We start from the raw sequence: 23,677 nt of genomic DNA, 5'->3' as shown, positions 1-23,677 counted from the left end.
ATAAAACTGTCATGTCTTGCTTTTAAAAGTATTCAATAAGATATAAAACTATAATAATTTTATACTATTACCAACAACCATTTAAAACATACGTAAACAAGCTCTTTAACTTGTTAAAGAATATGGGGAAGGGAAGGAGGGATGAGTTAGGAGTTTGGGATTAACATATACACACTACTATATATAAAATAGATAACCAACAAGGACCTACTGTATAGCACAGGGAACTATTCAATATTTTGTAATAACCTATAAGGGAAAAGAATCTGAAAAAAATAGATATATATTTAGGTATAACTGAATCACATTGCTGTACACCTGAAACTAACACAACATTGTAAATCAACTAACCTTCAATAAAACAAAACATTAAAATATGTAAATCTTCCCTTTTTCTCTTTGAATAATATTTCTATTCTACTTCCTCCACAAGCTTTTGTCCTAATATATCTTTATGATTGAAACTCTTCTCTTGATTATCCTATCATGCTTATCCAAAACAAAATATGCGTATAAATGTAATCTTAACATTCATCTCATTTTCTGAAGTCATAAGGCTCCAAGATTAAAAAAAATTACCTTTGTAATTATTATTAGTATCCACTTTATCAAAAATTCTTAAATATGTTGTAAATGTTGATAAATAATCATTAAACACAAAAAGTAAAATTTATTGGAAATAAATCCTTTTTTTTGCTTATTTATTTATTTATCTATTTTACATTTTACTGAAGTATAGTTGGCTATGGAAATAAATCCTTTTATAAGAAGAATCATGATCTTACTTCTTCTATGCTTTTAATAAAGAGAATGGTTTATACTGGTAATAACTGGTGGGACTAGCAGTTATTTCATATACTTTTTTAAAATAATTATTTATTTATTTATTTATTTGGCTGTGTTGGGTCTTCGTTTCTGTGCGAGGGCTTTCTCTAGTTGCGGCAAGCGGGGGCCACTCTTCATCGCGGTGCGCGGGCCTCTCACTATCGCGGCCTCTCTTGTTGCGGAGCACAGGCTCCAGACGCGCAGGCTCAGTAGTTGTGGCTCACGGGCCTAGTTGCTCCGCAGCATGTGGGATCTTCCCAGACCAGGGCTCGAACCCGTGTCCCCTGCATTGGCAGGCAGATTCTCAACCACTGCGCCACCAAGGAGGCCCAATACTTTTTTTTATTAATAGGAGATAGAAAATAATAAACATTTCATAGGATGAAATAATATGAGGATTCACTGTAATTACAAAAAATTCATAATATAATTGATAAAATGGGTTTTAATTACTACATTGAGTACCCCATACCAAAATGGAAAGAAGTTACATAAAAATTTTATCTTTGGATTTTACCCAGAGTTATCCTGATATTTTTGGCAGTCCCAGAAAACATTCCAGTAACACGGAAAAGAAGCAGAATGATTCTGCTTCTTCAGCTGATCAAGATGTTTTTATTTCCAGCAAATGACACACCCTAGGAAAGAGTATTGAAAATAGCTGAAAAGAAATGCTTGTTTTTAAATATATGAAAAAAGAAAGCCCAAGTTTTCAGTGTTGAGTATTTCTTATCCGTGCTTTCTTTGTTTTTCTCTCCCAGGACTCTTCCTCGTTCTTTGAAAATAAACTGGGGAAGAAAGAGGTAGAAAATTATCATTGCCACCCCCATCCTTATCACTACCATAGATCTGATTTCAGAACATCTTGACAGGAGCCACAATACTTGATTCTAAAATTCACGCTTTACCATTGACAGAAATATGCATAAAATGGGAAACACAGAAAGGCCTGTGGGTGTATGGTACCTTGCTTAATCCTCAGGAGACCTGGCCCATTTGGAGATGAGAGGAGTTCACACCCAGGACCCTGGTGCACTGTGAGATTTGCAATGGGTGCTTTGGTCAAGTGGGAGAAGGACTATTGGGAACTCAAGAGTTCTCAGGCAAATTGGGTTTAGGAAGAGTATATATGGAATTTGGGTATCTAGAAATAATTTACTTAAACTGGTGGATGCTTAGGTACCCCCAGAAAGTCCTTATGTACCTGAGTTGGGGTGGGGGGGGTGAGGGCGGTACAAGCCTTGGTTTGGAGAGCACTGTTGATGGTATTCCTGATGTTCTATTTCTTAAAAGAGTTGTGGGAAGATGCATATATCTTTAATTTGGTTATTTTAATTTAAATTATATATATATGTGTGTATATATATTATTACATTTACATATATAATGTATCTCTCAATAAATATAGTTTAAAAAATCTACAATGGTTGCAGGGCAGTTTTATTTCTCATCCACATACATGGAAACTGCAGCCCAGGAAGACTGAATTCATAGCTGTGAGAGTTGCCGGAAAATCTAAAATTTTCACAGCTGGCAGGAGAATCTCTTTCAGGGAGAAAATTATCTTTATGTAGGAAAATAATAAGTCCTTTTATAGGCTGGATTTTAAAGAGCTTGGAAGGAAAGAGATAGTTTAATTGTTTTACATTAAAAAATGAGGGAATTCAGATAAACCCTCACACATATGGTCAAATGTTCTTCAACATGGGTGTCAAGACTACTCAATGGGAAAAGGACAGTCTAAGATTGTGTTGAGAAGCTGGAAATCCATCTGCAAAAAACTGAAGTTGGACCCTTATCTTACACCATATCCAAAAATTAACTCAAAATGGATTAAAGACATAAATGTAAGACCTAAAACTGGAAAACTAGAAGAAAACATAGGGGAAAAACGTTATGACATTGGATGTGGCAATGATTTTTTATATATGACAAAAAAGCACAAGTAACAAAAGTAAAAAGGGAGAAATGGGACATCAAACTTAAAAACTTTTGTGCATCAAAGTACACAATCAACAGAGTGAAAAGGCAACATATGGAATGGGAGAAAATATTTGAAAATCATATATCTGATAAAGGGTTAATAGCCAGAATATACAAAGAACTCCTACATCTCAACAAAAAATCAAATAACATGACCAAAAAATAGGTAACGGGCTTAAATAGACATTTCTCTAAAGATGATGTAAAACGGTTAACAAGCATATGAAAATGTGTTCAACATTACTAACCAGCAGAGAAATGTAAATCAAAACTGCAGTGAGATTACCTCACACCCATTCGGATGGCTACTACTGAATAAAAACAAAACAGAAAATAACAAGTGTTGGTAAGAATGTTGAGAAATTGGAAGCCTTGTGCACTGTTGATGGGATTGTAAAATGGCACAACTGCTATGGAAAACAGTACGATGGTTCCTCAAAAAATTAAAGAGAGAACTACCATATCATCCAGCAATCCCACTTATGGGTATATATCCAAAGGGTTGAAAGTAGGGTCTCAAAGAGATATTTACACACCCATTTTGATAGCAGCACTATCACCATAGCAAAGAGGTGGACACAATCCAAGTGTCCATCAACAGATGAATGGATAAACAAAACGTGGCCTTTACATATAATGAAATATTGTTCAGCCTTCAAAAGAAAGAAAATCCTGTCACATGCCACAACATGGATCAACCCTGAGGACATGAAATAAGCCAGTAACCAAAAGAAAAATATCATATGATTCCACTTATAGGAGGTATCTAAAGTAGTCAAAGTCATAGAAACAGAAAGTAGAATGGTGGTTACCAGGGGCTAGGGGGAGGGGAAAGGGGAGCTGCTTAAAGAGTGTAGGCACTCCTCTGCTCAAATCCTTGCAGTGGCTCCCAATCGAAATCGGAGGAACAGACAAAGTTGTTATGATGGCCCCCAAGGTCCCCATAGGCTGGCTCTGCATACCTCTCTGGCCCATCTCCTCCCTCTCTCCCCTCAATTGCTCTGCTCCAGGCTTCCTGGCAGCCTGTTGTTTCTCCACTCTGCCAGGCCTACTCCTGTCTTTGGGCCTTTGTGCTAGACAGTTCCTCTTTCTGGAATATTCTTTGCCCAGAAATCTGCCTGGCTAACTCCTTAGCTGCTTTCAAGTCTTTGTTTAAACGTGATCTTAATGAGGTCTACCCTGGCCACCCTATAAAACACTACAACATATGTACCCTGCATATATATATCATATACATATATACATATATATATATATTTAATGTTTTTGTTGTCTTCCCCTGCTAGAGTATAAGCTCCATTGGGGGAGGTATTTTTGTCTGTTTGTAGTTTAGAATAGTGCTTTATAAATAACAGTTCCTCAATAAACATCTGCTGAATGTCAACTCAGTCTTCAAAAGCAAAAGCCCTGTTTTCCCAAGTGAATCTGGGGAATGTTAATTCTGAAGGATGCACCATGAACACACAAAAAATGTCCTGTGGTCAACGGAGCTTGATGTTCCTTTCTTAGAGACTGCCAACAGGAGCGCCTGCTAGTATGTTTTTGAGATACTCTGAAATAATTGACCAATAATGATGGAAATTGTTTCAAAGTAAATGAAAGTTGCAGAAATGGCACAATAGGAGTATAGGAAAGGCTTAGGGAATAGGGACAAATACCTACTTTAGTCCTATAAATAACAGACTACAGTGTACACTCAGCATTTAGGGCTGGCCAGCCTAATGTGCTGACACGGAGAGCCACACAGGCTCTGAACAACAGACTGGGTCATGAGGATTTAAGTGAGAAGTCATGAGGACCACTGGCTGCACTGATTGCCAGGAAACCATCCATCCCTTCATTCTAAAGCACTGTTGTGCTTGACACTATCATTGGGCCTAGGAATCAGGCAGCAGAACAAAGAGTGAAGAGTAAGGTAAAAATATGAGTTGAGGGAGCGTCCAAGTGGCCTCTGAGATGAATATGAGGTCTAGGATTAAAGGATTAATGCTGGGCAGCTCCCTGAAGCCTAAGATGGCAGCGGTCTCAGCAACGACACCCACAGTGGGGCTGGGGCAGGGGATGGAGAATGTCAGGACACCCAAAGCATATCAGGACACCAAGCACGTCAGGACACCCAAAAGAAGTAAGAAACAAAACAAAACAAAACCCTCTGAATATCCGACATAGATAGCATAGAGCTTACTTAAAAACGAAGTACAGTCGGCCCTCCGTACATATAGTTTGCATACAGTACTACGTTTTCCATCAGCACTAGGTTGAATCCGCGGAGGTGGAGCTCGCAGATAGGAGAGCCTACGGTAAGACTTGTGCTTCCACGGATTTTGATGTCTGCTGCACGTCGTGGAACCAACCCTCCCCGGATACTGAGGGACAACTGTACTTGACTTCTACAAGAACTCCTTAGGCATTCAGCCAAAGCCTAGCGATTTTACAGAGTTCCCTAACTCATAGGAGAACCAAAATAGCAGTCAAGGCAGCAACAACCGAAATATGAGAGGAGATTGAAACACTAGAAAGTAGACAGAGTAATTGAAAAAGCTGACCTCTTTGGGCGTAGTTTAGTGTACGGACAAATTCTTGACAAGCCAATGGACTCCCAAGACATTACTCTATTGCAGGATGGGTGCTTGACTCATCAGCAAAAACTCAGTAATGGTCACGAACTCCATTTAAGTAGGCAGGGACATGTGCTATCCATTTTAGAAACCTCTCCTTCCCCAAAGACTAAAGTTAAAAATAAAATGTTAGCTTGTAGAGGGTAAGCTCCGCTGAGCAGAGTTAATTAATATTTTTTGAACAATTACTTGATGATGGGTTATTTCATATATAATTTTTCCTTCAGTCCTTACACCAGCCAAAAGAGATGGTAATTCTTATTTCCACATTATAGAGGAGGAAGCGGAGACTTGAAGAAGATAATTGATTTGCTCAAAGTCACAAAGCTAGTAAAAAGCAGTACTGGTTTTCAGGTCCAGTTTTGCTTTGCTCTAAGGCTGGGTTCTTTAGATTTTCATTACCTGTTTCTCTTCTACATTTTAGCCTCCAATCCTGCCCACTCAGAAGTTGTGCAAAATCGTATTTATAAATATTGTTCTGTGTGTTTTTAGTTAATGGTGTTTCGTTAGTGGGATTTATTTCTGCATTTGTTTATCCGTGACTAATTTCTGCTTTGTATTTCTCATAACTGGTTTCTTTCAGAGGTTGGCATATTATTTTGAATTCTTTTGTCTTTAGACATATCAGCATCTCCCTGATGTAAGTACAGAGGTTAGCAGGCTGAGAGGATTTGTGTTGATTTATCTTGAATGACTGAATGATAGTATTCTCAGGGGAAAATGTTATATTATGCAGCAGTAAGAGCTAAATCTGGTAGGTGTTCAGTTATATTAATTTCTTAATTTTCTGAACATGAACAAATATAAAAACAATGTTTAACTGTGACCTCAACTCAGGAAATACGTTAGGCAGGTAGGAGGTAACAGATGCCCCAAGCAAACGCAGAATGGTTGAGCTAAAATGTGACGGAGTAGGGCACTGATTGCAAAATCTAAATTCCCTACGGTTTTGTGTGGGTGATGCTTAAAGAAACTGCTTAAAAAGCAAGAATGATACCCATCGTGGGTCAGTTCAGACCATTCTCCGGATCAGATCTCAAATGTTAGGCGTGGGGTGACGCAGTGGTTGAGAGTCTGCCTGCCAATGCAGGGGACACGGGTTCAGGCCCTGGTCTGGGAAGATCCCACATGTCGCGGAGCGTCTGGGCCCGTGAGTCACAACTACTGAGCCTGTGCGTCTGGAGCCTGTGCTCCGCAACAAGGGAGACAGCGATGGTGAGAGGCCCGCGCACCGCGATGAAGAGTGGCCCCCACTTGCCGCAACTGGAGAAAGCCCTCGCACAGAAACGAAGACCCAACACAACCATAAATAATAAATAAAATAAAATAAATGTTAGGCGTGGAGTTAAATGTTCTATGCAGGCAACAGTTTCTGCTGTTTTCCTGAAGGTGGACTCCTAGTATAATAAAAAGATTTCTGTGTAATAAAAAGAACAATGGAATAGCCAAGTTTGAATCCTACTTTTGCTGTTTACCAGCTGGATAAGCTAGCTGCAAGTTACCAGAAACTTCGTATTCTTGTGAATAAAAATGGAGAGGGTGATGACATAATAATAAAAGTGATAACACCTGCCCTTTCAACCTCATAGAATTGTTGGATCAAAGGGGATGTTATAAATGAGTGTGCTCTGTGAATACACAATATCATTACACGAATATGTGGTATTATTATTATGGTATTTTATTTTTACGTGGGTTATGTCATTGTAGATGGTTTTAATTAGTTTTTGTCGGTGATTATTTTTGATTGACTCATGAGAATTTAGCTTCTTGAAGGGTTACACCTTTGTAAACTTTGAGGCTGATTTTAATTCAATTTTGTTGTTTGAGTATCTTTGGCTGGGTCTGGATTGGCACGAGACTGGTGTTGAATTTTTATCAGTCGACAGTATCATGCTGCCTCCCTGAAATATGCCAGATCCTTTGTCAGGTCTTTTTGTCTGGCCTTTAATTTTAGGCCAGTCATCAAGATAAGCACTGGGTCTTCTGGATGGCTTCACATTCTGAGTATAGCTTCAGAAAGGAGATTGGAAACTTGACCTTGACATCAAGCCTCATCCTACGGCAGACAGAAAACAGGTGAGACGGAGTGCCTGTAGTATCACCCCAAGCCACCTCATTTTTGAACAGTAAACGCAGTGTTTTGTCCGCAGGAATGACAGGCCTGTGGGTGTATGAGTGGGCCTCTTGATGAAGAGAGAAATGTTTTGTTTTAGAGGAGGCAACGTGGCATAGTGACTGAGTGCCCAGGTTCTGGAATCAGACAGGCATGTTTTATTCAACCTCCCTAAACACAGCCAAGATACTTAAACTCTCCAAACTCCAGACTTCTCATCTATAAAATAGAGATTATAATAACAACCACGTGGGTTATTGTCATGGTAAATGAGAGAGCTTTTTAAAAGGTATATCTAACATGTAATAATTATTATTATGAATTAATCTCTGATGGAAACAGAGATAAAGGGGAAGGAAAAGAGAGTGATGAGTCCATGGTACAGCTCTTATACATCTTAGAATCATGTCCCATCCTCCAGAAGCCAGCTGAATTAACCTATAGTGTAACTGATCCAGTCCCTTGATGCTGCATCACCTAATAGTTCTTTAACATTAATTGTACTACAGTATCAGTAAAACAGAACTATTAAGATTTAAGTTCTGTAATGTTTTGTTTTCAAGATCTAAGCGTAGTTCCTCCATTTTTAAGGGAAAATTTTAGACTAGATGATAATCTGTGTTTTGTTGAGCAGAAGAAAATTCGTGTAGGGCTAATCTTCTGTTTTTAAACCTACACCAATGTGAAGACTAGTTTTTGAAGTCTGAAGAGCATAGCTTTGTGGAAAATTATGAGTGGTCTGAGCATTTGCTTCATAAATACTACCCAAACTGGCCGACTTTTCTTTTCTGGCAGTTCACATTTAAGTGTTGATTTTTTTTTTTTTTTTTTTTTAACAATGCTTTCAAGCTCCTTCTGCCCTCAGACACCCCATGTAAGCTGTCATTTTGCTCAAGATAAGAGGAACATTGCTTCAATTCTGGTCAGTTTCTAGAACTGTGTGATATTTAATGAGCCTGTCTAGCCTAATTGATCCTCAAGCATATGTCTGTGTGTGTGTGTGAGAGTGTGTGTATATGTATGTGTGTGTGAGTGTGTGTATATGTGTGTGTGGTGTGAAAAGCAGATTGTCATCTGGTGGTGGTGGCCTCCTATAAAATCTCCATGGGGACAGGGAGTGGTGGGGTCATGTTTTTTGCTCCTCAACAGGGGACATGAGTTGAGAAACTCTGGCCCGGCCATTTAAAGTTCTGTGCAGCTTTTTGGTGATGAAACTCTTCCAGAAAGCCAGGGTGAGGCCCAGCCTTGGAGGAGAAGTTGTTGTGACTGTCTGACAGGCCTTCAGTTGGATTTGAAGCTGGAGGCCACGTTGATGACAATGTTAGTTCTGCCCCAAAGTTACTGGCCCCCTGTTTGGTCGGATTCTCCACCAACTAATCCATGGCTCTGTGGCTACTACCAGCTCCCAGGAAACTGCTGATGCAAAGCTTTGGGCTTGGTTACCTGGTGAAGCCTAGGGATTGACACCAACTCAGTTTTCTTTGCTTTTTGTTTTTTCCTACCCATCTGATTTCCTGCTTTCCTGCTTTCCTGAAAGCCTTCTTCATCAGCGAGCATACAACAGTTCTTGGAAAGGATCAAGACTTTTATGATTCTCAAAACCTATTAATCAACTGAAAGTTTTCCAAGTGCCAGTGATACACTTGGGTGTCTGAGGACAGAGAAGTGAAGGGGCCAGGTACCTCTTTTTAGAACCGGTTCTGGCAAAAGCTGATCAGAATGCACATAACAGTAGCGCCGTTTCTTACAGGGGTAAAAAGAATTCACAGTCCAAAGGGCCGGACAATAATGGTCAGAAGCTAGCAGTCCTAGTGTCTGCGTCTGTGAGACACAGACCGTGTCAGATCAGGGTGGAGGAAACTATATCTTGCCCACAGGCTTGTAAGGAGAGAGAGGAGGCTGGGTGCTGGAGTGCTGGCTGGAAGCCCTGGGGTGTCCTTGGGCTTCGAGCCCCTGGCAGATTAACCCTTTGCCGCAAGGACTGCGAGGGAGAAGCCTTGCAAGGAAAGCGCAGGAAATCTTAGCCGGCGCGGGGACCGGGAGGGCCGGGGTGCCGACGCTGCGGCGGAACCAGAACGGGGTGGGGTCAGGGCGCTCCCTGGCGCAGGGAGGCCGCCGGGGTGACCGGGGCGGAGGTCGTTTCTTGGGGCGGGGAGGGAGAATGGGGAGCTCGGGAGAAGGAAGAGCAGAGGCTCCTCCCGCCCCCGGGGCCGCGCGCACCAGGCGCCGGGTTAGGCGGCGGCGCCCTTGTCGTCGCTTTCCCTCTCGGGTCGGCCCGGGCAGGGCGGGCCGGGTGGCGCTCGAGGGCCGGGCTCCGAGTCCCCACTTTTCCTCCCTCCCTTCCTCCCTCCTCCCGGGCAGTCCCGGGCGGCCGGGCCAATGAGCGGCGAGAGGAGGGGAGCGGGAAGCAAGCGCTCTCGGCCGCAGCCCTCCTGCCGCGCCCGCGGCCACTGCGCCAACGCCAAGTTTGCGCCCCGAGAGTTTGCGCTGGGTCGCGTCCTCCGGCTCGCCGCTCGGTCCCCGCGAGCCAGGCGGCCGCGCGGCCCTCGGGACAGCCGCCCGCGCGCACTCGGGCGGGAGGACGCCGAGCGGGGTGGCGCGGCCTGGGGCCGGGGCTGCCGCCTCCCGAAGATGCAGGATGGCAGCAGAGCCTCCTCCCAGCCTCTCCTACCGCACCACGGGCTCCACCTGTCTGCACCCGCTCAGCGAGCTTCTGGGCATCCCTCTGGACCAGGTAACGGCGGGCGGGCGGCCCGCGGGAACCCTCCCCGAGCCGGAGCGGGCGTGAAGCCTGCGGGGGGGTCGGGGGGGATGTTATCTACCTCCGTCCCCGCCCCCATAGCAGATTTCACTGCTACAAACTAGACAGGTGGAGTTTTGTTTGTTGGTTTTCGATTGATGTTTTTCTCCTGTAAGTGTGAAAAATATTGGTATACCTTGCACAGAAGGTTCGAATAAACTTTTTTTGTTTTGTTTGAAGTTTTGGGTTTCCTCGTTTCCTGTAACCCAGGGCTAAAACATTCTGATAAATGACTCAAGTGTTTCTTTCATCAGTGTAGTCAAGTCTTTATTATTTTTAAGTTAGGTGAACCTACTTAGAAACTGAACCTGAGTGATCTATAAGCAAAAGCCTGTAGCTTTTGAATGAGAGACCTGGGTTTTCGGCAGTGAGGCTTGTGAAATCGGGTTGACAGTTATTTTGTACCACCTGTGATCAACATCGGCTAGGGAGGAGGGACACAGGATGCTGTGGTTTTCCGAGGGCCTTAGGTTATTCAGTCAGTCTACCCGCGGGGGTCCAGGCTCCCTAGTAGGACAGGTTAGTGGGAGAAGAGAGGCATTGTTGCAGGTATTTGGACTGTCCAGCAACTGTCTGCTACCATTAAAACTGAAAATGGCAGCACACAACAGTAATTCCAGGTAAGAAATTTTCCCGAGGGTTGAGGCTATCTTAACCCCTTTTCTTGTCTCTTTAGGTGCTGCAGGCTAGATAGGCCCTGTATTTAGCAGTGAGTCAATAAGTATACAGTTGACCCGCGAACAACACGGGTTTGAACTGCATGGGCCCACTTATATGTGTATATTTTTCAATAGAAAATACTACAGTACTGTACCGTCCGAGGTTGCTTGAATCCGCAGATTCCGAGGGACCACAGATACAAGGGGCCGACAGTAAATTATAGACAGATTAACCCCTATGTAGTTCAAGGGTCAGCTGTATGTTATTTAAATGGAATTGGGTAAGGCATGCTGGAGGAGGGCCCGCTAGTGATCTTTTAAAAAATTCTTCTTTCCTTCAAACAAGGGTCTCCCTGCTGCTCTTTCCACTCACATTCCCTCAGCAACGAGGAAGTGAGACCTAGATGTTTCCCTGATTCAGATGCTGTTTACTGAGCCACCCTCCCACCTGGCTCCCTCTGAGCATCTGATTCAGAACTCCACCTGATCTGACTGTCGACCATCAATTGTAAAATCCAGACGGTCAGGAAATTGGGAGAGGTATCAGCTGCTAACGCCTGTTCTTGTAGTGAGGGTGTAGTGACTGCCAGGGACCTGCAAAGGCAGAAATAATAGCAAATTCTTCAGCCCTGAAATGAAATATAACTCAGAGCTGAATTTCCTTCAGGGGAGTTTGTTGGTACTTACCCCTCTACTCTCCATCACAATTTATTTTAATTGCATTTTCCATTTTCAGCAATTCAGCACAGCTAGAGAGAAGAGGAATCCAGGGAGGTTTTTTTTGTATGGAAAGAGTTAGATTGTTAATGAATCCCAGAGATTGGCGACTGAGAGGTGCCTAGGATGATGTTATTAAGTGCTTTGTAACTGCGTCCACCCTCATCCTCCATCTCCTGGATTTCTGGCAAAGGAATTCTGGTTTTAATTTATAAAAAAGAACAAGAGAGCCTGTGGGATGTTTAAGGCTGGAAGGGAGGGATTTCTGGGATGAACCGAAGGAAAAATGTGGGCGATAGGCAAGGAAGGAGCACCTGTGATCTCTTAGATTTTAGGAAACCCCACTGCCCTCCAGCAGGGTCAAATCTAAGCGACTCTCGGTGGAAGAAGCACTTAAAGGGCAATGCCCCAGCTGGCTCATTTCAGGCCGAGGGAGAATCCCAAACCATAAATAATGTGGTTTGAGGCTAAACTGTGGCTTGAGAGTTTGGAAGCTTGATGTGTTTTTCTCCCTCGCACTTTCAAGGGCTTTTTGGTTGTTAGACTGACTTGGGGGTCATTTGTGCTCTGCCAGAAAACTTCCTTTACGACTGCTGGCTGGTATTCTACCCTCCCGGAGCCTCAGTGTCTTCACGTGTAAAATGGGAGACGACAAAAAGACCTACCTTTTGGAGTCGAGACATTTTATATGGATATAAAATGCCCTACGGTTCTTGCATCAGACAGGGTCCTGGCAGGAAACAATTCAACTCAATGGATAGCAATGACGAAACTTTCATGAACTACTTAGAGAGGTGTGGGTGGCATTAAGGGAACCAATAAAGGATGTTCAGGTACCAAGACCTGGGCAAGGGAAAGGGGAGAAAGTCCTGTTGCTAGGATACAGGGGGGAAGTAGAGAGAGAACCGCAGCCCTTCTGCTCCCCATCCCCTGGCCCTTCCATCTCTTGCAGTGGCCCCCTGTGTGTGGCTGGCCTGGGGCACCTGGGCGATGTGGTCTGCAGGGGCTCCCCCTGGGGCACAAAATTGGAAAGAGGAAAGTGGAGCCACGTCTGGGGACAGTCCTAGGATAAGAGCCCAGTCCGTGATACATGTTTGCTCCTGGCCCATTAAAGAGTGACTTTTTATTGGCCTGCGATTTGCTAACAATGATAAAACATATACCTCAAGTTGCCCAAGTGGTTCTTCATATGCCGCTTAAAGATAGTGAATCCTTTTCTTAACGTCTTAGCATTTCACACTTATATTTGTAATTTCTGTATTGATTGCACTTGTGAGAATGTCTTTGGCTTCTGGGTCTCCCTGTGTCAAGTTGTTTATTATTTGCAAAACCTGAAATATCTGTTGAGCATGCTACCATGTGAGTGAAGAACTCTTTTTTTTATTGGAGTATAGTTGATTTAAATGTTATGTTAGTTTCAGGTGTACAGCAAAGTGAATCAGTTATACATATACATATATCTACTCTTTCTTAGACTATTTTCCCATATAAGTTATTACAGAGTATTGAGTGGAGTTCCCTGTGCTGTACAGTAGGTCCTTATTAGTTATCTATTTTAGAAATAGTAGTGTGTATATGTCAGTCCCAATCTCCCAATTTATCCCTCCCCCAACCCTTTCCCCCTGGTAATCATGTTTGTTTTCTATATCTGTGACTCTGTCTTGTAAATAAGTTCATTTGTACCATTTTTTTTAGATTCCACATATAAGCGATATCATATGATATTTGTCTTTGTCTGACTTACTTCACTCAGTATGACAATCTCTAGGTCTATTCATGTTGCTGCAGATGGCATTATTTCATTTTTTTTTATGGCTGAGTAACATTCCATTGTATACATGTACCACCTCTTCTTTATCCATTCGTCTGTCGATGGACATTTAGGTTGCTTCCATGTCCTGGCTATTGTAAATAGTGCTGCAATGGACATTGGGGTTGCATGTATCTTTTCAAATTATGGTTTTCTCTGGATATATACTCAGGAGTGGGATTGCTGGATCATATATATGGTAGCTCTATTTTTAGTTTTTTAAGGAACCTCCATACTATTCTCCATAGTGGCTGTCTTTAATTATTTTTCATCTGATTCTTCCATTTATCTGTTCTGTTAGTTTATGGGGGGAGCCTGTGTGCAATTGTGACTATACTCAGGAAAAGTCTATGCTTTTAGTTTCCAGGGACTTTTACTAGCCTGGCCTCCTCCTAAAGATGTTAAAAGCAAAATCATCTTATTTAATTAGAGACTAGAGCACAGCAGTTCAGATCCAGAGTATAGGAAATGGATGACTTAGGGGCCTTCACAGGTGCCTCACAGATGAGTTTGTTGAAAACTGCGTTTCTAGAATGAGTTTCTTTTGAGCAGATGTGGAGCTCGGGCAAAGAACTGAGGATGACTATTTTGTTTGATTTTTTTGTCTAAATCATCTGCTCATGCCCTCTCCACTCTGTTTTGGTCGTGGGGTATGGCATGATCTCTCTTTAAACTATCCTAGCCTTTGAAGTTTGCAAAATTGACTCAGCTACCAGGATAGACGCGGTAATACTGACATTCCTAATTTGTGTGGTACACGGTCATATCCTAGGAGCTGTGCAAGAGGAGAAATTCCTGGCTTTAAGGAATTTGCAATTTGGTGGTGGGGAATGCTGAGTGCCAAGGCTATTTTTACCAACTGGAATCCCCCAAATTTGTTTTTATTTGCATAAACTATCAATTCAGTATGAAATTAGGATTCTTTGTCTGGATTTCAATTCCACCCCCCCCCCCGCACCCCCGCCCAGTTTAGCATCAGCAGAAAAAGGGGCAAAGGAAAAGTAGACAAGGAGATAAGAATCCAGGAAATGGTTTTTGAGATTAAAGCAGTCCAGGTTTAGGCCTATTTATGTAAGCTTGTGTTACAGTTTAAAAGGCAAGATCAGTGAAGACCAGCTCTGAAGGCCTGACCCTCTCGACTCATGGTGTTATCAGCAGTGGGTTTTGATGATTCCACCGGGGCCTCTGACCACAGTTTCTATACCTGCCTGGAGCTTTCAGTCACCTGGTTGGTTCTTTTGCCTGTTCGTGGAAAGCCCAACCCTCAATTTTCTCTTCTTATCTAAGTCTTGCCCTTGGTTAAAAGCTCAGCTCACATTCCACAGTCATTATTAAATCAATTAAATATTTATTTAACACTAGTAGTGCCAGGGACTTGGTCAGGTCTCAGAAATAAAGGGATTAAAAAAAAAAAAATCAAGGTTTCTATCCTTGAAGAGTTTATACGCCCATAGAGGAGACAAAAGACCTATAGAAGTGCTATGTCCTCACAGACCTATGTAGGTACTAATAGAGGTTTGTAGGTGGTACCTTAGTGGAACAGAGAAGGGAAAGCCACAGGACACCTTGGACTCTTGTGGAATTTACTGTTTACCTTTGACACGGTTTATATTTGACACTTGACACAAAATGTTACCTTATTTTGTTAGGTATCCTGCCTGGTTTATAATACTGAGTTTCAAACTAATTTAAAATCTCCTTGAAGTCTAGGTTTTATCTATCCTGGTATTCCAAGCAAGTAGTAGCGTGCTCAACAAATGCTTATCATTAGTAGCAATATATGCCAATGCTAATGATATACATTATCAGACTTTGATATAGAATCTTGATTTTAAAGTGGAGAGAGATGGATCTTTGTGGGAGAGGTGGGGAGGGTCCTCTACCGAACATTCCCCCTGTTGGTGCTGCCTCCAGGCTGTACTCTTGGGTTTCTGACTTGAACAATCTACTCTCCACCCTGGGGCTTTCCAGCTGACCCCAGCTCAGGATGCATATGGCAGGTCACAGAATGTCCGTCCTGCAGAGATCCAGTTCATTAATTTTTTTGGCCTCAGTAGTTCCTACAAGGCTAGGTCTCCTCTCCCCACTTAATTTCCCTTTCATTGTCTGATAGTGAAATCATTGGCTTATGGGAGGAACATCATTTGGTTAGACTACAAACAGCAAATACTGAGTTTCTGCCGTGTTCCAGGAATTCCTGGGACTGGGTGAGGCTGCTACCATTCAAACATGAATAAAATAGGGTCCATCCTCGAAAAACTCATTGTTGGGTGGGGTGGGGACACAGAAGTCAAGAAGTGTTGCTCCTGTGTGGTGTGGTGCCTGGGCCAGCAGCATCAGCCTTGAAACTTGTTAGAAATGTTATTCTCCGCCTGGCACCCTATCTGCTGCTCTGGGGGCAGACCCAGCCAGCGGGGGATTTAATGAGCCCTCTAGGTGGCGCTGGGATGCCCAAAAGTTTGAGAACCACTGCTGTATACAGATAATTGGGATACAAATTAATTAAGCGCAGTGGAAGCGGGGGGGCGGGGGGAGATGTGGTTGTCAGAGAGCATCTCACAGGTGGGGAGGACCACGAATCGGGTCTTGAAGGCCAAAGAGGTATTTGTCAGGCAAAGTGGGTAGAAAGAACAGCACGTACAGAGGTGGGGAGGTGTGAAACTGTGCACTTCGTTCAAGGAACTGAGTCCACTGAAGTGGCTGGTGAGGCTGGTGAAGACGTTGGGACTCTAGGTTGGGGAGGGAGGCCGGGGTCACATCATGAGGAAGCTGGGAGGCTCTGGTGAGATGTTTGTACTTCAGCCTGCAGACCAGGGGGAAGCAAACTATGTCTATAAAGGGCCAGACAGTAAATATTTTCTGCTTTGCAGCCAGTACAGCCTTTGTTGCGACGACTCAACTGTGCCATTGTGCCGTGAGAGCAGCCATAGACAATATGTAAATCGCTGGGCCTGGCTGTGTTCTCATGAAACTTTATTTATGGACTGAAATTTGAATTTTATGTAATTTGCACATGTTGTGAAATTTTCTTCTTTTGATTTTTTTTCCCAACCCTTTAAAGATGTAAAAACACGTAGTTAACATGCAGGCCACACAAAACAGGCAGAGGCTGGATTTGGCCTGAGGACTGGAGTTTGAGACCCCTGTTATAGACTGATTTTCCTCACATTTGGTGGATGGACCATCACCAGTGTCTATTGCCAAATATGCTTCTGGGATTTGACTCAGACCTAGTGAATCCGAATACATATCCGACTGACAGGGCTGCCCGGGTGATTCTTGTGCTACCTGAAGTTTAGAGGCATTACTACCATCAAAGGGAAGGCATTGAAGGGTTTAAGATGTGAACAGATTTTCATTTCGTGAGGTGGGGCAGGAGGTCATGGCTGAAGGATGCAGGGATGGAGGTGGAGCGGGGGCTTTTGACAATGAGTGGGTGTTTAGAGTAGTCTTTATGGGGGAGCAGAGAAGGAGCAGCCTGGGGTCAGTTTAATGGGTTGCTGAGTATAATCAACGCCCTGAAAATCAAAAATTTCAGGATTTGTGCCAATGTGTGGTTTTTGTCTTTCAGCAGCTCCTTCTAGGAACGAAAGTAAAATAAATAGCTGGACGTGTGCAGGGAAGGTTGTTGGAACGTTAAGAAGTAAGGGTGTTGAAAGATGCTGACAAGTAGTTGGAGGTGATGGCAGTGGAAAGGGAAGCATTTGGAGATTGGAGGGACTTTGAGGAGCAGGTGCAGGGGAAGTGAGAGAGCCGGGGGCCGGGCTATTTAAGTTGAAGTTTCCTAGTGAAGCTTCCCTGGGCAAGGATGAAAGTCAAGGTGTGGACATGGGAGAAGGGGTGAAAGTCAATTCAGTTTAGCAAGCCGGGGAACTGGGGGATTTTTTTTTTTAGAAATTTTTAAAAAATGTTTGGCTGTGTTGGGTCTTCGTTTCTGTGCGAGGGGCTTTCTCTAGTTGCGGCGAGCGGGGGCCACTCTTCATCGCGGTGCGCGGGCCTCTCACTGTCGCGGCCTCTCTTGTTGCGGAGCACAGGCTCCAGACGCGCAGGCTCAGTAGTTGTGGCTCACGGGCTTTGTCGCTCCGCGGCATGTGGGATCTTCCCAGACCAGGGCTCGAACCCGTGTCCCCTGCATTGGCAGGCAGACTCTCAACCACTGCACCACCAGGGAAGCCCAGAACTGGGGGATTTGATTGATCGTCCTCCTAAACATTGAAGCTGCCCAGGTGACTGGGGATGTGAGGTGGAGAGAAAGACTCTGTGGTACCTAAACTCTCCAGGAAGGTGGAGGTAGACTGGTAGATCCTGACAATGAAGAAGGACCAGAGAGGGTATGACAGGCTCTGCTATCAGGCACTCAGCCAGCCACTCTCCAGGGCGCATCTCATTTAATGTTAGGACCCTGAGTGGGGTCTGGAGGGAGGTACTTCCTGGCTGGAAGGATGGTGCCTCTCAAAGGGCGTTGGAAGAGCTCTCTTAGCCCCTTTATCAAAGGAGGCAGCAGCTGAGCCTGATGAGCGGGGGCCAGCCTGCCCTGTTCTTTCAGTCCCACCACCCCCGTTCCCTCCAACCGACACCATCCTAGGGCCCAGTTCACACTTGGCACTACTTAAACACTTTATTGAATAAATACAATACCAAACAAAATGCATTCAAATGCTTTCTAAAGAAGTCAATTTTAAAAGTCTTTCTATTCAGGTTAATGACAAACACAGTAAAGGCAGATACGCTACTTTCACATAATTGGCTGACTTTATACAGCACTTATATCTTTTAGTCCACAAGTATATTCTAAAATGACAGAAGGATGGTGGAAGAAAAATGGTCCAAAGCAGCAATGGGGGAATCTGGAAAAGCAGTGACTTTCTTCTCTCTCCTTGCCGTTTGTGGTGGTAAAATGGGAATGCAAACGCCTGGGGGCGGACAGTTCTCCCGCAAGGCTAAGAGCGGAGGGAGAGAGCTGGGAAGACACTGAGGCTTCCGAAGCAGAGCAGAGGGAGGGCTTTGAGGAGGACCTCAGCAGTGGGAGGGAGGTCGGTGGTGGGAAGATAAGTCGTGGAGGAGGAGGAGGAAGTCGGGAGCCCATGACTGCAAGCCTGCGTGCTGGGCAGGAGGCTCAGGGATGAGCGGCAGGGTGGGTGCTTGGCAGGTAGAGGTGTCCCCTGGAGGCCCAGAGTTCTGGTAAGGCCGCAGCCAGCGACTGACCCTGAGCCTTGTGGTCTTCCTGGAGCTGCACACAAATAGGGTGGGCAGCCTGGGAGCTGGGCAGGGGCACAGGCAGGGCTCGAACCCAGGACTGCCTCTGCAGACTTTGCTCTAGTCACTGCCCTGCATCCCAGCCACTGCTTCCCTGGGCACTGTACCATCAGCGCAGCAGATGAGTTCTTTCCTGTGCCTCAGATGCACTGCGTCTTTCACACCTTCCAGCTTCTGCTCACACTTTTCCCTCTCCCTGACATTAGTCCTCATCCTCATTTCCTTTTTCATCCCCTCCTGTCTGCTCTCTGTAACCCTGGCCTTGCTCTCTCCTCTCCCCTTATAGATCATCCCCCCGCCTCCCCCAGGGCCAAATGGATCCGATTTTACTTTCTTTGTTTCTCCATAGCACTCTCTCCATACTGTATGTGCTTCTTTTTTTGGTGGGAGGGATTATGTTTATTGACTTTGTATATGCATATCTACTTGTCTGCATATTGGTTATGTGTGTGTTTCTGTCTTTTTTTAAAAATTGAAATATATAGTTGATTTACAATGCTAGTTTCAGCTGTAGAGCAAAGTGATTCAGTTATATGTGTATTTTTCAGATTCTATTCCATTGTAGGTTATTACAATATATTGAATATACAGTACATATATTCCCTGTGCTATACAGCACATCCTTGTTGCTTACCTATTTTATGTATAGTAGTTTGTATCTGTTAATCCCATACTTGTAATTCATCCCTCCCCCCTCCCTTTCCCCATTGGTAACCATGAATTTGTTTTCTATGTCTGTGAGTCTGTTTCTGTTTTGTATATAAATGCATTGGTATTATTTTTTAGGTTCCATATATAAGTGATATCATGTAATATTTGTCTTTGTCTGACTTACCTCACTCAGTAGGATATACGCTAGGTCCATCCATTTTGCTGCAAATGGCAATATTTCATTCTCTTTTCCCACATGGTGCCTCTTACTTTATGTCTCAGATATTTATCGTCTTTCTGCCCTGCCTGATTCTGAGAGGCTTCTCTCTGTAGTTGCTTATGGAGCACCGGATGCCAAATATTGGGCTAGAAGGGGGATACAGAAGTTAATTAGGCTCTCTGCCTTCTAGGAGACAAACCAATACGCACTTGGTAAATTACTTTATTATGTGTAAACTCTTGTAAAGCAATGTGCTCAATGCTCCAGAAAGTGTGTATGCACGGGCCTCAGCACTCCTGGGCCTGTCCTGGGAAAGGTGAGGGGAGCTTCCTGGGAGCTGCTGCTTTAGAAGGAGAAGGGGAAAGTGCAGGGGTGAGGCCTGGTAGGACAGGCAGAATATGCCGGGAAGAGGAAGCTGTTTGAGCAGAGGTACTGAGGCCGAGAAAAGATGACCTTTCTTCTTGGGCAGTGAGCGAGGCTGGATCTTAGTCATCTTGGTATGCTTATTAGTACAAAGGAAGAACTAAATAAACTTGGTTCCATTGAAGTGGAATTTTATTTACATAATTTGCACTGGAATGGATGACTAAGTGATGATAAAATTAGGAGCCAGTTCTTTTTACCAACTGGTTAGGCCTGTTTTTTATTTGGACCCTACACTTCAGATTGAATAGGCCTAATTTCTGGTTTGAGAGTTAATTAATGGCCCAATTACTGATAGTTAAATGTGAATCTTGGGTTGTTTAAATATAAAATTCTCCATTCCCGTTTTCATTATGTGGAGTTGATAGATGCATTACTTACCATTATAAAGGCAGATATTAATATCATTTTTTTGGACCAGTTGTCTCAAGTGTGTGTGAACAACACGTACAAATTTCCTTTTGCAGTTTGAAGTCAAGTCACTTATATATAAAAAGTGCTGTATACCCAAGTACTCCCAAGTGTTTTTGAAGCATGGCCTCTGAATTACATTTATAAAGAAAAATTTCATAGAAAGATTATATCTAAGGAGATATAATCTGGAAATATCTTTTTGGAGCAGCAACTTGTAAAAAGAATTCAGTCTGTGTAATTTAATAACAGTATTTGGTTGTATGCTTTTCAGAAGCTTTCTATTTTAAGTAAGTCAACCCTTTCAGTAAACAAGACAAAGGGAAAACTTGCTGCAGTCTTGTTAATGACAATTTCTAGTAGTTTTGCCAGGATAGCCGAAGGATAGAGAATAATCAGAGGGAAAAGTAACTTCAAGTAGTTTATACGGGTTAACAATGTGCTTTATTAAAAGCCCACTATCCCACAGGGCTTAGAAACGTGATCATCTGCCACAAGATGAACTCATTAACCCATTTTAGTTAGCCAAAAAATATGCACTCGGTTAATCATTTACCAACTTCCTTATAATAGTGGGGCTCTGCCTATAACTTTGTTATCAGTGGTTAATCTTTTTTTTTTAAACATGGAACGCTTCACGAATTTGCGTGTCATCCATGCGCAGGGGCCGTGCTAATCTTCTCTGTATCGTTCCAATTTTAGTATATGTGCTGCCGAAGCGAGCACGGTTAATCTTTTTTGAAGTATGGTTTTGAAAGTCCACACAGCATAAAAGGAGCTCTAAGTGTTGAGTTAGGACTTCTGGCTGGGGGATGGTGCTGGGGATTTCGCAACCATCATATTATTACAGATATTCCATTCTCCAGCCTATTTACCAAAACAACAACACAAAGCTCGGGTTTGAAAGCCTCATTTGAAAAAGGAGCAGGGGTACTGGAAAAGTTTTGTTCAGGGAGTTCTAACTTCTTATTTCAAACGAGTCATTAAAAAATAGAGTGGTTGTCTCCCCCTCACCCCCATTTTTGTCTCATTCATCATTCTGTACTTCTCATTTGAAACAGTCAGCAGAGGTATACAACACAAGGTTGCTAAGGCCTAGAGGAAGTTGCTAAATTCAAAAGTCATTTTGTGAAATTTCATGAAGTGGTTTAACTGTGAGTGTCACTGGGTTGAGACTTCTTTCCTCCAAAGACTTTTTTTTATCCCTGGCATTATTTTTTGCTCTACCTTTTTAAAAATTTAATTTCATTTATTTTAAATATTTATCTGTTTTAATTAAAAAATGTTTGTGTTTGATTAATTTTTTTGGTTTTTATTTTGTATAAATACAGTTTAAAAAAATGAGTTTTCTGACTAGGTAGCTTATGTACTTAGTATCAAACCACAAGGCAGAAAAGGGGGTATAATGAAAGGTCAGTCTCTGTGGTGTACGCCCCCCTCACGCCCCCCTCACGCCGCCCCCCCAGTTTGCAGCTGCTCAGATCCGCTCCCCACTGGCAGCCAGTGGCATCCTTTCAGAGGTAGGCGAGGCAGCCGTGTACACAGAATCTTTTTGTCTTTTCTGACACGAACGAGAGTGTACGGTTCTTCCACTCTTCGCCTTTTTAAAAAAACTTAACAGTGTCTCTTAGGGATTGATTCATATCTGCATCTACAGAGTTCTTGTGACGTTGACTTCCTTTCTGCCTTTTCTGAGAGTTCTGCTTCTCCGCTTCCAGGAACGGCCTTGTCCTTTAGCAAACGCTGAAAGATGCTGGTGGGGGTGGGTGATGGGGTTGGGGAGGGGGTCTCCCACATTGGCATGGTGCCCAGGGACATGGAGAACATGGGGACCATGTACAGCGGGGTAGGTGGGGCGGCGGGATGATCGCTGAGCTCAGGGCGAGCAGAAGATGGGCTTTGCCTCCAATTTCCCCGGGAGGGAGAGCGTACACTCTGGACTTAGGCATGAGGACATTAAAGATTCCCTTTCCCTTGTGCCCCAGGGATGAAAATGGCTCTGCCTCCTACTGGCCCGGTGTCAGCGGAATTTTTGGTCTCTCCGTCTGCTGGAAATGATGCTCTTTAAGCCCAATGCAGCTCTAGAATTCTGTGATTCCAAGATCTTCAACAGGAGCAAGGAAGGCTTGGTTTTAGATCGTAAAGAAACACTTCTTGAGGGCAAAGCCCCCCTCCAAGGCTTTTTCTTTTTCTTTTTCTTTTTACTTTTCAGTGGATGTAGCTAAAAGGATTGTATCTGTATATTTTCCTTTCTTGTTTCTCCCGGTGAAATGTGTGCATTTCCATGCATGTTGGCTGAAGCAAATTGACCTTCAGGGCTCTGGAATCTCTCTTCTTCCACCTCCTCATTAGAGTAAGGTCAGAACGCCTTAGGAATTTGTGTGCTTTACTCTGGAAATAAGACCATGTGAAAAAGAGCTTCTGTTTCTTGTTTACTAGGGATGTTGAGTTGGTTTTCCTCCCTTCTCAGTTCCAAAAGAGAATTGCCCATTCATCCCCAAACAGTAAGTGTTAACCTGCCTGCAGGTTATTGAACAAAAGGGAAGCAAATCAATTTGTATATGAAATTCTACTCAGAGAGCTGTTTTCTACACATCGTGGAGGGAAGAACAAAAAGATTTTTCATTTTCTTAATGTGTAGGGTCTGGGGGTGGAGTTTACAAAAAGAGTATAATAAAGGACTATTTTGTAATCTCAGCCTTATCGAGTTAACATTTACCTCAGTTTTACAGTGAGCCTAAGTTGCAAAACTGAAGTTGACTTATGTGTTTATCTTTCTACTGAGGTATTGAGAGCCTTTATAGATATCTTTATCTGATGGCCAGTTTTGTTATCTTAGTTTGAAAGAAGGGCGAAAGGAGGCTATAAACTAAAAGTAATCATTTCATCAAGATACTAAGTGGGGCCCAATTTCACTGTCATAACCAATAGTGAATTATGACTGTGCATCTTAGCTAGTGGAAACGGCAGAGAGAATTAGAAAGACTGTAGTGGGCTGTAAAATGATTTAGAAATTGACCACTTACAAGTTTTTAGGAGAGCTGGAAAACCATCTCTTGTGTGCTTGGCAACCCTCAAATATTTATTAGAGTTATATGTGTTGAAATTTGATTCTCTGTTGCAAAGTTTCGAGATGATATGGAGAAGTTAGAAATGAGCAGGAAAAATGGTTCTAAGAACAACTGGAC

At 43.3% G+C, this 23,677-nt stretch overlaps 1 protein-coding gene and 1 long non-coding RNA gene across 5 annotated transcripts in view; both read left to right on the top strand.

The window, feature by feature from the left end:
• Positions 1 to 23,677, top strand: part of LOC309638865 — a 722,672-nt gene that overhangs the window by 416,945 nt on the left and 282,050 nt on the right. The window lies entirely within an intron of this gene.
• Positions 9,739 to 23,677, top strand: part of MBOAT1 (membrane bound glycerophospholipid O-acyltransferase 1) — a 110,628-nt gene continuing 96,689 nt past the window's right edge. Inside the window, exon 1 of one of the 4 annotated variants that reach the window (XM_082415196.1) lies at positions 9,739 to 10,276. In XM_082415196.1, the coding sequence (XP_082271322.1) occupies positions 10,181 to 10,276 (96 nt within the window). In that variant the 5' untranslated portion in view covers positions 9,739 to 10,180. The remainder of the gene's footprint in view (positions 10,277 to 23,677) is intronic. The other 3 variants (XM_082415194.1, XM_082415195.1, XM_082415193.1) reach the window with 3 other exon arrangements.

Source organism: Balaenoptera physalus, assembly GCF_965194825.1.
Source record: "Balaenoptera physalus genome assembly, chromosome: 11".
Lineage (NCBI taxonomy): Eukaryota > Metazoa > Chordata > Mammalia > Artiodactyla > Balaenopteridae > Balaenoptera > Balaenoptera physalus.
This window is presented reverse-complemented; position numbering and strand designations above follow the sequence as displayed.